The sequence below is a fragment of the Epargyreus clarus genome, unplaced genomic scaffold (assembly GCF_041222505.1).
Source record: "Epargyreus clarus isolate Ecla_fem2 unplaced genomic scaffold, WU_Ecla_fem_2.2 ptg000029l, whole genome shotgun sequence".
Taxonomy (NCBI): domain Eukaryota; kingdom Metazoa; phylum Arthropoda; class Insecta; order Lepidoptera; family Hesperiidae; genus Epargyreus; species Epargyreus clarus.
Genome location: NW_027332235.1, coordinates 2795123 through 2807426, shown reverse-complemented (window position 1 = coordinate 2807426; position 12304 = coordinate 2795123). Strand labels below are relative to the sequence as shown.

Below are 12304 nucleotides of genomic sequence, written 5' to 3'. Positions count from 1 at the left end.
TATAGAAATATGATTTCCTCATAGATCTCCAGATATTTAGTAAAAACAATGAACAACTTATAAAACAAAAAGAAAAAACAAAGCTATAAACAAAATATATTGCTACTAACTACATTTACTATAAATATCTACATTTGGAATATATTTCAATATTATTTACTTAAACTTTTTATTCAATATTATAAATGTTCTTCTTAATATCAAAATAGTCCCTGTACCTATACGATTTTTAACCAAAAGTTCATTGCAACCTAGTTCCTTGACCCTAAAGTTCAAAAGAGGTCACATTCATCCATCAACATACTGTCACATAATAAGCGACGCCATATTTGTTATTAAAAAAACAAAAAATCGAATTTCAATACAATTCAATTTTTCACAAAAAGTCACTTTTGAAACGTTCACATTCGTGACGGGCTGTCGTGTTTTTTTCTAAAAACAATAAAATATGATAAAAATAAATGATGTTTTCTGATGAAGAAATAAAAGAAAGTAGCCTCATGAGACCAGGCGACGAGATTATAAGGTTTGATCTTCAATTATTTGAAACAAAAGTGTGATAGGCCATATTGATTTGAGATATATTTTTTGTGAATTGTTTTTTGCTCCCTGACCAATGAGATAGGTTTTGAATTATCGGCACTTAGTAAAATGTCCAAAAACAAAACCTGTTATTTTAACGCTTGTAGCTGATTTTTTACGCCCAGTATTAATAATCAATCCGTCCAATTTTTATCTACTTACTAAAGATCGAAATGCCTTGCCTTGTATGAAAAAATTGTCAAATGTCGATCTTTAGTAGGCAGAACATTGGATAGATTGTGTATTAATAACGGGCGTTAGGTTATCAGTCACTTACCGGGAGCTGAACCAACACATTTGGATTCACTATTTGAATTCATTTTAAGAAAATCTCTCCATTTTTGTTAAAAATATCTATATATTCAGATATTTCCGTATTTAAATATTATCATGGGTGTTGTAAAATACAACATTGACTATAATTTAATATGTTAAAGCTCTCTCTTGGTAGAGTCCAGCGTAGACAGCTTTTAAATCACCAAAATTCCTACCTAAGGTCGGCTACAGATACGACGCTACCTATAGATATACTACTAATTTATTAGTAATTACTAATTTATTAGTAGTATATCGATGACGCTACCTTTGAGGACTAAACTCGGCTAATGTCTCAGGAAAAGATGTCTACCTTACCACATCGGCGGTGGTGCCGTCGGAGTTGAGCCCCAACGGGTCTACATCTTAAAAAATATCTGCCGTATTAAGCAACATGATATAATGTTACAAAGAACTATAAAATAGATAATAGGTGTAGTGATATTGCTGCCGACAAATAACTGAGTATGCTATACAACATTACAATATTACATACGTATTTCAGCATCCGTGAAGTATACTTGAGTGACAAATATGATAAAAAGGATTTGGGATTCAGCAGCGAGTCCCTCCTCTCTAATTCAGGACGAAATGATGTGAGTAATTTCCATCTCCCGAACTACCAATGTCCGAAGCTATAAGTATTTAAATGAAACTCTGCCTTACCACCTCTGGCGATCTTGGGGGGCCCCAATACAATTACTAAAAGGTCGTCAGAACCCATAGATTAGTAAACATTATACACTCCTAACAAGAAAATGTAACCAGTTTTGAGAATTGAAATAGTTGCGTAAAAAAGGTTTGCGACGTCTCCGTGCTAAAATGTCCCTAAAATATTTGAGATACTTATTTATTTATTATGTAAATTACGCAGTAGTAGCTATTTATTCGTAATTTTTCTCTAAAATGTGTTTTTATTTGTCACGAATTAAAAAAAAACAAATAACAAACTGCTGACAAATCTGCCTTTTCGTGGCTTTATTCAATTTTAAGGCGGCAAAGTATCTTTAGTTATCAAAGTGAGAACCAAACAATTTATGAAATGTTTATCATTCAGCGAAAGAGAGGAATAATAGGCGAATAAATCTATTACACATTGTAAAATTAAATCATTTTTTTACACTTGGGGGAGAGGCTCCATTCAAAAATATATAGGTAAATCATCGTAAAATAAAAAGCGCACTGTAATTTTTCAGTTGGACACCCCCCGTTTCTTACGAGACGGGTTCTTCCCCGAAGGCCTAGACCAGCAGCAGGCCAGGTTCGCATGGACTGAGGAAGATGGGAATATCGCTGCTCTCGTCTCTGAGCCAGGGTTTGGGACCACTGGCCAAACTACTTTTGGGAAGGACCTCGACATAGCGCTTAGGAGTGAACTGAAGGTAACTTTTCTTTCCAACAAGTTTTTTTGCGTTTTCGTCCCTACAAAAATGTACGGTTTTCTTTATTACCTTTTGATTGGTTGGAACAGATTATTTATTACAATAATTAGTACTTATTTTTAGCCACCGGCCTGTATTTTAGATACAGGGTACTGCTTAAAAATAATTACTTAAAAGGAAAGTAATGTAGCCTATGTCACTATAAAGTTATTATATCATTTTTTTTATAATATAGGAGTAGCAGACGAGCATGCAGTCCACCTGATGGTAAGTGGCTACTGCCGCCCATGGACATCCGTAATCAACCCCAGATAGGATTAGATATTCCTACCTGAGGTCGGCCAAAGATGCGCCGCTACCCCTGAGGACTAAGCTGAAACGCCTCGGAAAAGTAAGTCTCCCTTACCACACCCTTCAAACCGGAACACAGCAGCGCCTAACACTGCTGTTATTAGGTAGAAATAGGTGTGGCGGTGGTGCCGCCGGAGTCGAACCACAAAGGGTTCTACCACCTTCAAAAATAGCATCTTCATAGATGGCACTCCCACAAAGCAGACGAATCCAACGTCACCTCTTATCGTTAATTAAATATGTTTAAATATATCAATCAAATCAAATTAAATTAAAGTAGGCAAATTATATTTCATCAATTATTTTGTTGTCCTATCATCATCATCAACCCATTATTGTCCCTCTGCTGGGCACGGGTCTCCTCTCAGAGTGAGAAGGATTAGGCCATAGTCCACCGCGCTAACCAAGTGCGTATTGGTAGACTTCACATACCTTTTGAGATTTTTTTTTTATAAATCTCTCAGGTATGCAGGTTTCCTCACGAGGCTTTCCTTCACCGTTTTGTCAAGTGAAATGAAATGAAATATATTATTTTGTATAGACCAACGACGGCACTTACAAATTGTCAGGTACAATATTTTTCTTAAACTACTACCGGATCGGAATGCGACCTCTACTGAGAAGATCCGGTAAGAAACTCTGTGGGTTTGTCTTTTTTTTTTTAATAATAATTATTCTCTTTTTTTAATGCCATCATTTTTACATATAATTAATAAAGCATTAGCTCCAGTATCTTGCTTTACATTTATCTAAAAAAGAAGTTTGTTCAGCAAGAAACGCTACACTTTGACATTTTCATAATCAAGTGATAATTAATTTCTAATACGCACTAATAATGTTGTCCTATATTTACCTGATATTGTTTTGCCAACAGGAAGCAGATTCATCAAGCTCTGTATTTCAATATACCAACCGTAACGGCATGATCTTCACCAGGAAGCCGTATGTGGAACAGCAGGCAGTAACCTCAACGACCTCAGGGAATCCTTGCACAAGTAAAGACCTTAACCTTCCCTTAATACTTCCGCTTCATAAGACTTTATGTACCTACTAGTTTTGGTTATTATTGTATTATTGACAACTATAATATGACATACTAACATAGGTACATAAAACTAAAAATTCGTACCTTCATTGGAATGAAAGCGGCACCATCTGGCGAAAATTGGTCGTACCAACTCTGAAACATTCGTGGGCTCACGGACAACAACTTTGCTAAAGACTGTCAGGCTGTTGCCTCTCAATATTTTCCTTCACTGTTATAGCATGTGGTAATCAATTTGTAATACATTCCTCTCTTTGAAAAATCAGAGATTTGTGATTCAAAACTTGGACCCCAAATTGAGAAGAAGAAGATATTTTCCAAAAGATATTTCGCGTTTTATAACCGATAAATATCTTCAACTGACTCGATTTTTTCATTACCAGGCACGAGTACAGAGCGTAGCAAGACCAGTAAGTCTACGTGCAAGGTGGACAAGGCTGACCCGCGCTCGCGGTTCCACTACGTGAAGTTTGTGAAGCGACATGGCCGCACTGTCAAGCTTTGGGAGTGTGGGATATGTGAGTATTTGCTAATATGGATTGGCCTTGGACGTAGCTATAGCTTGTATAGGGAAAGGCTTGCTTTACTAAAACGGACAGATCGATATCGTTAAAGAAAGGTCGAAATGTTTGAATTTAATTTTTTTTTTCACCCTATATTGAGTGGGAAGGAGTGGGAAGGGATCCAAAATAAATAGTAGGTACTTATCTTTGTCGGCAAAAATGTTCTCTTGTTTGAAATCAAAATCTGAGAGGCTTAGCAGTCTTTTCAATATTCTGTCTTTTATTTGTAAGTAATAGTAGTGTCTATAAGTAGATTGAAGTAGCAAATGAAAATATCTAAAACATCTATGGAATTTAACCAACTCCACATCGAATGGAGAGGTTTGTCCTAAAGCCAACCACGGATGCGTTACCAATCCTGGGGACAAAGATGGTACCCATATGTAGGAGTGAGCCTACACCCAAACCGTTCCACAGAAACAAAACACGAAACTCAGCTCTTTTTCTCTTCCGTTCGCCTCTCCTGATCACACTTTCCGTAACACTATTATCACACATTCACCTCCTCACTCCCCAAGTCAAGCGTGTATAAAGAACTTTGACTTCAAAATAATGTTATGACAACGTCACACTTTTCGTAATGCTCTCGCCATGCAGTCGCCAGCTTACTCTGTAAATGAAGCGCACGTAAAGAACGCAGTTTTACAATAAATAAACGCAGAAATGGGTATGGTCCAGGCAGTAAGGAGTTCCAGCACCAGTACACGCCGATACGTCACCTGCCGACGCACACTGACGAGCGAAACTTCCACAACTCTCTCTTTCTATCTTCACTAACGTATATCTTCCTCTCAACTTCCATTCGCCTCGCCGGATCACACTTCGTACCGCTCTCATCATGTTCACCAGCTTATTCCCCAAGCTTATTTCGTAACGCTCCCATTATTCACCACCTTACTCCCAAAGTCAAGCGTTCGTAAAGAAGTTTTATATCAACGTAAACGTAGAAATGGGTAAAGGAAGTATTGTTATGACACCGTCCAGGTAGTAGGGAGTTCCAGCACCAGTACACGCTGATGCGTCACCTGCCGACGCACACGGACGAGCGCAACTTCCACTGCGACGTGTGCGCGAAGAGCTTCCGCCAGCTCTCCACGCTGAGCCAGCACCGCGCCATACACTCCGCTGAGAGACCGTACTCTTGCGAGGTGAGGTATCGACCGCGCCAAACTGCTAGTCCGCTCTGAAGTTGTTGCGAGCAAGTGTAGTCATACAATTTGCTATGGCGACGTGATTCATTTCTATATTCAGAGCGGACTAGCAGTTTTACGCGGACTATACTATTGCAGTAACATCTTACATCACTACATCGCTAAACTATTATTTCGCATGATTTTATAATATAAGAATAGCAGACGAGCATGCAGTCCACCTGATGGTAACTGACTACTGCCCCTTATGGACATTTGTAATAAAACCCAGATAATATTAGGTTCCTACCTGACATAGGTCGCAAATATCTCTCTGTCGAGAGATATCTCTCTTGCACTCCTTCAACTTCAAACTTAGAAAAAATAAATCTATCAATCCTTTATTTAATATTCCTTTGTCTAACACATATATCCCATTATCATTATTCCTAAATTATAAAATCCAGGTGTGCAATAAAACGTTCAACCGCGTGTCCACCCTCATCTCCCACCGCAAGACGCACTCGGATGAAAAGCCCTACAAGTGCCATATATGTCCCAAAGGATTCCATCAAAAAGGTTACCACTACCCCATTATTTCCTAATTCTTCCTATACCCTTCCTTAGTTTCCTCAGTTCTTACGTACAATACTTCCGTTTACATGTGCGGAAATTAAGTAATATTACTTAAGATCTTTTTATAAGATTAAATAGTAGTCATTTTTATAATATAGGAGTAGAAGATTCAATCCACCTGATGGTAAGTGGCTACTGCCGCACATGGATATCTGTAATCGACCCCAGATAGGATTAGATATTCCTACCTGAGGTCAGTCACAGATGCGCCGGTAGCCCTGAAGATTAAGCTGGACTGCCTCGAAAAAGTATGTTCCCTTACCATACCCTTCAAACCAGAACACAGCAGCGCTTAACACAGCTGTTATGAGGCAGAAATAGGTGTGGCGGTGGTGCCGCCGGAGTCGAACCACAAAGAACCCTTAGAACCCTTCTTCAAAACTTAACTAAGTTTATCATATAAACTGCATAACTGTCATTATTACTCCGCATTTAAAAATTGTGTTTACTTACAATAAAATATAGTGCACACAATGGAAACTTAAACTTATTTGCAGGAAACTTACGTAATCACTTATTCACGCACACAAACGAGCGACCCTATCGTTGTAACATCTGCCTGAAGGGCTTCAATCAGCAATCCAATTTGGTGTGCCATAAGAACAAGGTAAAAACTACCTCTTTACCTTGATAATATTCTTTACTTTGCATATCGCGTCATAATCCTATGTGACAACCCCCGATAGGATTAGATGTCTACCTGAGGACTGAGGTCGACCACAGATGCGCGACTATCCCTAAGGACCAAGCTGGAACGTCTCGCAAAAGTATTACACCCTTCAAACCAGAAGACAGCAGTGTTTAACACTGCTGTGCTGTTATGAGCCAGAAATAGGTCCGTTATTGATAAAAGTCAACCTACTTATTTTGCCTGCTTAATTTGACAATTTCTTCCTACTAGAATTGGGATATATTTATTGAAATTGGATAGATTCATTATTAATAATGAACATGATTCGATATAAGTAAACACCATTTAGCAAACTAATCAATTGTTAAAGTATTCGCAATATTATTACGTGGAAAATATACGCTTCGTATATTTCAGGCACATCCTGAAGAAAGCGGTCCTAATCCTCCAAAAGTCAGAATACCTAGTAGCAGCTCTCGGCAATCTATTGAAAATAAAGATGAACCCTTAGATTCCAGGTATGAAATACTTTAGTGATATAATATTTACTTTAGTCACAAATTTAAACAACAAGTTTAAATTTGTTTGCTAGACATACAAATTGTATTTTTATTCCTTTTTACAATATTATGAAGTAAAACCTGAGAACATGATCAATTACATGGTCGACCACAGATGTGATGCTAACCTGAGAGCCAAGTTGAAATGCCAATTCTCATAGAATAAGTACATCTCCCTTACTACACCCTTCAAATCAGAATTCAACAACGCTTATCACTGCTGTTATTAGTCCAGAATAGGTGACAGTGGAACCACCGAACCCAAACCACAGGACTCTTTGTGTACCTTCAAAATTAAGTAAATTTCTACAGGGATAATTATCATAAAATTTACGATTTAAGATATTTACTTCTCATTTTATATATAATACAATTTATTTAACGAGAATTCAATGAATGAAAAATACAAATTAGAACTTATGTAGGTACGGTACAGACGATATTATAAATTTCTTGCAGACAATCCGATTGCGAAGTAACTTCCTTAACGGGACCTTACCCACCTGGCTCCTCTGGATCCTGGACGAAGCCATCTAATTGGGACGTCTCCAAATGTTTGGAGACAGGAGATCCGTGGAGCAGCGACTGGGGAGCGATCAGCAACGGTGTGATCGTTGATGCGATTAAAACGTATCACATGAGGATCGCTCTGGCGACAAAACAAACTCCCTTCGCACTCCTCAAGTCTGATAGTGGGGCACCTGTTCTAGTGAAGGTTGTGGATACGAATGTGCCTGGTGGAAAACAGGTAGATTGAACGGTTTTTGAAATTATTTAGTGTTACAGAGTCTGAGTGGAATTACTGATTTTTTAAATTTTCGTGCAGTAGAAATTTGATGAGAATACTGCAAAATTACCGTAATGATAATTTTAATGATTATGACAAAAATCACAAGTACAAAAAAATATTATGAATGAACATGTTTACAGTTTGACTTTTAGGTTTAAATTTCACATTCCCGCCAAAGTAATTTTAGGAAGTCTTATTGTTTTCCACGTCTATCCAGCATTTGAATAAACTATAATTATTTTTCAACTTTGTCCTACTTATCTCGTGTCATTGTGTTATGCAGATGCTGGTTCCGGCAACAGCGGAGGATTTAAGAGTAGGTGGGAAGATTGTGTTGAAGGACGACGGAAGCCCCTCGACTGAGGTAAGTTTTGCATTGTTTAAAGTTTTCGGTAAACTGATTTACTTTATATTATGATATAAGTTATTTTTAACTGAATTTCTACCAAAAAAATATTTGTCACGATTTTATTATTTTGTGTTATGTTAGATAAATAACGCCACCGCGTATGCACAGGCTGTTCTTGTCAAAATATTGTATAGAAAGTTATGATTTCTAAGCGCTACGTCCAATGCCTGAAGATATAAATATGACCTTTTGCAGATCGATAATTAATTTCATTTGTAAATTCATTATTCTAGCATATTCATTATTCTAAGCAGTGATAGCCTAGTGGTTAAGAAACTCGGCCTCTAGTCGAGGGGTCCGAGGTTCAAATCCCAGGCACGCGCCTCTGATTTTCAAAGTTATGTGCATATTAGAAATGAATTATCACTTGCTAAACGGTGAAGGAAAACATCATGAGGAAACCTGCATACCTGAGAGATTTATAAAAAAAAAACTCAAATGTATGTGAAGTCTACCAATACGCACTTGGCCAGCGCGGTGGACTATGGCCTAATCCTTCTCGTTATGGAGGAGACCCGTGCCCAGCAGTGGCAACAGTAATGGGTTGTTGATGATTCATTGTTCTACAGGATGTGGATGTAGAAGGTACATCGGAAGTGGGCAGCGCCGTTCAAATCAGGGTGCCGGTGGTGGCCACCGTGGTGCCCCGGATCAGACCCGGTGGTAGACTGCACCTGGCGGTCGAGGAACCCCACCACGCCTACCACACTACTCTCTCCACTGAGAGTAAGTAACTTTTACCATTCATAAAAGCGTCAACAATTTTGGTATATTATACGGTTTCATAAAAGCGTCACAATTTTGGTATATTATATATATATTTTTTTTCGTTTGTGGAACACTTGATGATCCTTTCAAACAAATGGTCAAAAAGGACTAAAAGGACAAAAGACCAAACATAACCCCCCAGGGACTTGAAGATATGTATAATAAACATGATCTGTCCTAATTTAAAGGTGGTAGAACCCTTTGTGGTTCGACTCCGGCGGCACCACCGCCACACCTATTTCTACCTAATAACAGCAGTGTTAGGCGCTGCTGTGTTCCGGTTTGAAGGGTGTGGTAAGGGAGACAGACTTTTCCGAGGCGTTCCAGCTTAGTCCTCAGGGGTAGCGGCGCATCTGTGGCCGACCTCAGGTAGGAATATCTAATCCTATCTGGGGTTGATTACAGATGTCCATGGGCGGCAGTAGCCACTTACCATCAGGTGGACTGCATGCTCGTCTGCTACTCTTATATTATAAAAAAAAAAAAAATCTGGACCCATTATTTTGACTGTGTGGCGACCTTCCGCTACTCGTCAACAGATGGCGCTGATGAATCACGCTATCGAAAGTTTTCTAAACATCTTGCATATGTACAAGCTCCGAACTGAGACTGTTGGAGCACGGCCGCTCCCCGGGCATGATCACGTAGCCCGGCGGGAGACCTCCCTTTGACAAAGCTGTGTTGTTATTTGGTTTTAACTATAATGATTAATCATTATTTCTGATTTGTTTCCCAAAATTCTGAACTTGTCACTTACGTAGCCTAGCTAAATAGCGAACACGAAACGTAGCATTTTGAACACGTTTGGAATTTGCTGACATGCTGAATTTGCTGACATACTGAATTTGCTGACAAGACTGAATCGTAATTTCATTTATTTATTTTATGATTTTGTTCTTTATTTTTATCTAGTGGGTGAAGTGAAGTTAGAGCCATGCTCCCTGACTATGGGATCCCCCACTACTGATCCTGAAACATTGAACGGTCCGTCAAATTATCAGGATAATTGTAGACCAGGTTATAACGAGCTTTTTATTTATTTTTTCTTTGCTTTATTTTTTTATAAGATTGAAGTAGGTCACTGCTGCCTACGGACACCTGTGATCAACTTAATTTAGAATAGATTCTACTTGAAGTAAATCAGGTAGAACTTGTTCTAAATGAAGGATGAAAGATGCGTTTGCACTCCTGAGGAATGAAATGGTCGACTCATATGTAAATCAGCTGGATTCTAAAACCTTTTACAGAGATGCAGAACTGCTTCCAAAAAGAAATGAGTGTGTTGGTGGTACCTCCCCGTTCAAATCATTCTGAATCTACCACATTTCAAGCGGATTGTTAAATACAAAAACATCAGTTTTATAGTTTTCTTGTTCGCCAGGTAGTGGAATCTCGTCCTCGTGTTCGTTGCCTCCCCCCGCACCGTCTCCTCCGCTGGACCTCATCGCGATGGACCTCTTCGAGCCCATGGAGGGTATACCTATGGGTGAGGACAGAAATTCTAACTTTTTTTGTATTTTTTTAAGGTATTTTGGTACATGATGCGTTTTTTGTCAGTCCCAGACAATATCTGTCCAGTTACTTTTTCACACAATGCGACTTTATAAAAGGTAGGCTCCAGAGATAAAATCCTGTTATTTTTTTATAATATAGGAATAGCATACGAGTATGCAGTCCACCTGATGGTAAGTGGTTACTGCCGCCCATGAACATCTGTAATCAACCCCAGATAGGATTAGATATTCCTACCTGAGGTCGGCCACAGATGCGCCGCTACCCCTGAGGAACGCTGGAGCTGGGCTGGAACGCCTCGGAATAGTATGTCTCTCTTACCACACCCTTCAAACCGGAACACAGCAGCGCCTAACACTGCTGTTATTAGGCAGAAATAGGTGTGGCGGTGATGCCGCCGGAGTCGAACCACAAAGGGTTCTATTACCTTCAGCGTAGTAGGGTCCCAATAGGCTTTTAGTATCGCTGATTATCAGTAAGTAGATATGGCTATGAAAAGAACATTGTAAAAAGACTTTCGTGCCTGGCAAATCTGCACCTGTTTCTCAGTTTGTGAGGGTCTGGTGTCTGCAGTGACACTGTTATGGATTCGTGATAATGATAAAACATAATTACATGAACAGGTCCACAAATAACCGCAGTGGATGACGTAGATGGAGGACCACCTTCGGACGATTCTGATGTCCTTATTGGGAAATTTGAGGTAAAAAAAATATGAATGGAGTAATAGTGTATATACTCTTAGGATTAATTTTAAATTTTAAATTAGGATTAATTTTAGGAGTAATCCTAATTAAGAGTATATACAGTATTTTTTTGTTTTAGTCATAGATTAGTAAAGATTACTCACTCCTAACAAGAAAATGTACCCAGTTTTGACAATTGAAATGGTTGCGTAAAAAGGTTTTGCCACGTCTCCGTCCTAAAATGTCCCTAAAATATTTGAAATCATTACTTATTTATTTATTACGTAAATTACGCAGTATTAGTTATTTATTCATAAATTATTTTATTTGTCAAGAATTCAAAAAAAGAACTTACTAAATAAATCTCTAAAAATGTTTTTATTTGTCAAGAATTCAAAAAAAGAACTTACTAATAAGCCGTTTGTGGCTTTATTCAATTTCAAGGCGGCGAAGTATCTTTACAAATCTATGGTTTTAGTATTATGTAGTTTGATATATTATTATTTATAAATGATTGCAAGTATACAATTAGAATTTACAAAATCTTTTTGACTTACATTAATTATATTCTCAATGTAACTTCTTCTTTATTTACAGGAATTTGAGAATCGCTATTGATATATTTTTTTTATTTTCGTTCATTTATAACATTCATAAAATATGATGCATAAAAATGATTGTGTCATTATTTTCGTAATCTTGTTTTTACAGGAGGGTATCCCACTTTCAGACTCTGACTGAAAGAGAAGATGACTGAAAGAGAGAAGTTGCTTGTCAAGAATGAAGTGTTCAATTTTATTGTTCTAGCTTCTAAGTAAAAATGTATTTTATTTATATGGATACATCTAGCATGTTTATTTGTGAAGTAATATAATATATTTGAGATCTGTAAATCTGTTTCATTAAAGTTAACATACTGACTTTTGAAATCCCTACTCAGCTAA

General features: G+C 37.9%; 1 protein-coding gene across 1 annotated transcript; it reads left to right on the top strand.

Annotated features, from left to right (window-relative positions):
• Positions 1–317: 317 nt before the first annotated feature.
• Positions 318–12227, top strand: LOC140754369 (uncharacterized). Its single transcript, XM_073089373.1, has 16 exons — positions 318–526; positions 1403–1493; positions 2094–2279; positions 3505–3625; positions 4059–4193; positions 5223–5386; positions 5836–5947; positions 6502–6611; positions 7053–7153; positions 7655–7943; positions 8269–8353; positions 8980–9120; positions 10075–10179; positions 10544–10648; positions 11298–11377; positions 12072–12227. Exons 1-16 carry the CDS (start codon positions 462–464, stop codon positions 12099–12101), a joined length of 1920 nt encoding a protein of 639 aa, XP_072945474.1. The 5' UTR covers positions 318–461; the 3' UTR covers positions 12102–12227.
• Positions 12228–12304: the final 77 nt, after the last annotated feature.

Bases quoted from the DNA above. Each gene is read 5' to 3' on its own strand.
- LOC140754369 (XM_073089373.1), top strand. From the start codon at position 462: ATGATGTTTTCTGATGAAGAAATAAAAGAAAGTAGCCTCATGAGACCA. The intron at 527-1,402 runs GTTTGATCTTCA...TACGTATTTCAG, and splicing joins CCAGGCGACGAGATTATAAG to CATCCGTGAAGTATACTTGA. The intron at 5,948-6,501 runs GTTACCACTACC...ACTTATTTGCAG, and splicing joins CAAAGGATTCCATCAAAAAG to GAAACTTACGTAATCACTTA.